General features: G+C 44.1%; 1 protein-coding gene across 1 annotated transcript; it reads right to left on the bottom strand.

The window, feature by feature from the left end:
• Positions 1-6: 6 nt before the first annotated feature.
• On the bottom strand, positions 7-921 carry LOC105125997 (pentatricopeptide repeat-containing protein At2g40240, mitochondrial-like). The gene is made up of 2 exons (XM_011026693.1): positions 474-921; positions 7-390 (listed from the first exon to the last, which is right to left on the bottom strand). The coding sequence occupies exons 1-2, from the start codon at positions 830-832 to the stop codon at positions 105-107; spliced, it is 645 nt and encodes a 214-aa protein (XP_011024995.1). The 5' UTR covers positions 833-921; the 3' UTR covers positions 7-104.
• Between the last annotated feature and the right edge of the window lie 1,294 nt (positions 922-2,215).

The following is a 2,215-nucleotide window of genomic DNA, read 5'->3' as shown; positions in this document are numbered from 1 at the left end:
CTCGCTATCGAAACCCTCCGCTTTCCCTTCACAAATCATAACAAATTTAACTGCTTGATCATGGTACCCTTGGTTCAACAACGCCTTGATCACGTGCGCGCGTGTCAAATACAACACCGGCACTCCATCCTCCTCAACACCACCAACGTCCCTTCCATTTTCCCCTCCTTACACGCGTCCAACACAGGCACGTCATAAGCACGCGAGTCCACACCCAGCCCCTCCTCTTCAATCCTCTTCACAACTCCGTTTGCAGCTGTTAAATCCCCTTTGAAACAATACGCCGTTAACAAATAATTAAGCGTCGTTATATCCGGCAAAATCCCAGGTTCTGCCATTATCTCTATCAGGCGCCACGAGCGTTCCATATTCTTCTTTCTCGTTAGACATCTGGTTATGGGGTGAAAGGTACCGGCATTTAATCTAAACGCGCCACGCGCCATGAAATCCGCAACAAATAGAGATTCGTCCACCCGTTTGAGCTTGCAGGGACGGCGATGAGTGCGTCAAACGCGCTCTTGCGAGGGAACCCATTGTCGAGGGGAGCTAGGGTTTGGATGAGGTCGGCGAGGATTGAGAGAGAAGTCTCGGAGTTGGTTATGAATTTGAAGGTGCTGGTGGTGTTGAAGCAGTGGTCTCGCACTCGCTTGTTGAGGAGGTAACGAAGCTTGGACAAGTCTCTCTTATGTCGGGCAGTGTTGGACAGATCATCGTAGTAGGCGGAGGCTGGCAAGTTGGGGAAGGTAGAGAAGGGAGATGCGGTGGTCAGGCAGACGAGAGATCCGGGGATCAGTGATTTTTTAGCAAGTTTGCGTAGATGGGAGATCGACATGGTTTTGTTTTTACAGAGTATAGGAAGGATTAAAATAATAGTGGGCTAGGTTGGACAAGGCCCATAATCTTTGGTCTTGGTCTTACTTTGGGCTATTAGGGGCTGCTTTTGTGGATTTGGTACCGATAAGCTACGAGGATCAGTGAGCGCAAAGCCGCGTGGACAGGAAAACAAAAGAGGGGGGGAGTTTCTGTTATTTTTTTTCACTTCTACAATTTTTTAAAACAATTCACTTGGCGTAAAAATTAGGCCATCACTGAGCAGCGCCCTCGCTCTCTCTCTAGTTTCCAGCGATCTTTCTTTCTCCGTGTCGGACATGGAAAGTGTTGTCGAGGACAACTCGTCCTATCTCGAAGCCATGTTTTTCTGTTTTATTGATGATAACAATGATGCAATATCTTCTTCTTCTGAACAAGTGCCAGACCATGTCTTTTCGTTGTCCGAATTGTTCATTGAAAGCCCCGTGTCTTCTCCTGAACAAGTACTAGACCATGTCTTTTCGTTGTCCGAATTGTTCACTGAAAGTCCCGTGGAGAACGTGTTGAACGACAAGAACAGTTACAAGAATGAGTTCAAGTCGTCAAGTTTGTTGGGAAAGAGAAAAGTAAGGAGGGAAAACAATGTGGGCTTCTGCAAGAAAGTAAAACAGAGTACAGCTGAGGAAGAAATCCGGGGTTTTCTTGATTTTGGTGAAAATCAAAATCCGAGTACTTTTTGCAGTGGTGTTGTTGATCATGTGACGACGGATTTGGATGATGAACAGGCTATATTGTTGACAGATATTCTAAAACTGAACAGTGCCCTAGAAAAAGGTGGGGGATTTGATGAAGGGTTCTGGTCTCTTGAGGGCAATCTAGGGTTTGAAAGGGTATCTCATCAGATGGGTATGCTAGATAATACATCTACGGAAATTCTAGACTTGGAGGACGGGCTTAGTTATGACGAGATGCTTGAAATTCTATGCAGTGATGATGACGGTGACATGTCTCTTGAAGAATTTTTACTGCTACTTGCAGACATTAGAAGGTTTGAGGGCCATGATGAAGAGAACGAAGGAGCTCTAATTTATGGCTATTAAAACCACAAGTGATGAGTTTGATGAAATCGATTTGTCTTTCTTAGGACATTATTATTGCGATCACCCAATTTTCTGGACATGGGAGCAGATCAATGTTAGGCATTCATTATAAGATTAAGATTCGCTTTATTCTTTCTATAAATTTGTTGGTCTTCAAAGGTTATGTTTTTGTACTTATGGTTTGTGCCCATCTCGGCTTCATTATATTGGATGTAACCAATTTGCCTTCATTGAATCAAGAATCTTAGGTTGTTCATTGTCTCTTGAATCTATTTCTTCTATTCACCATAAGACTAGTCAGGAAT

This window comes from Populus euphratica, unplaced genomic scaffold (assembly GCF_000495115.2).
Source record: "Populus euphratica unplaced genomic scaffold, PopEup_1.0 scaffold1.1, whole genome shotgun sequence".
NCBI lineage: Eukaryota > Viridiplantae > Streptophyta > Magnoliopsida > Malpighiales > Salicaceae > Populus > Populus euphratica.
Note: the sequence above shows the minus strand (reverse complement) of the source record. Positions and strands in the feature narration are given on the sequence as shown.

What these genes read in the sequence shown, in the direction of transcription:
- LOC105125997 (XM_011026693.1), bottom strand. Translation starts at nt 832, where the DNA reads ATGTCGATCTCCCATCTACGCAAACTTGCTAAAAAATCACTGATCCCC. An exon ending in GTCCCTGCAAGCTCAAACGG is followed by an intron (nt 391 to 473) that starts GTGGACGAATCT and finishes CCCCATAACCAG; the next exon opens with ATGTCTAACGAGAAAGAAGA.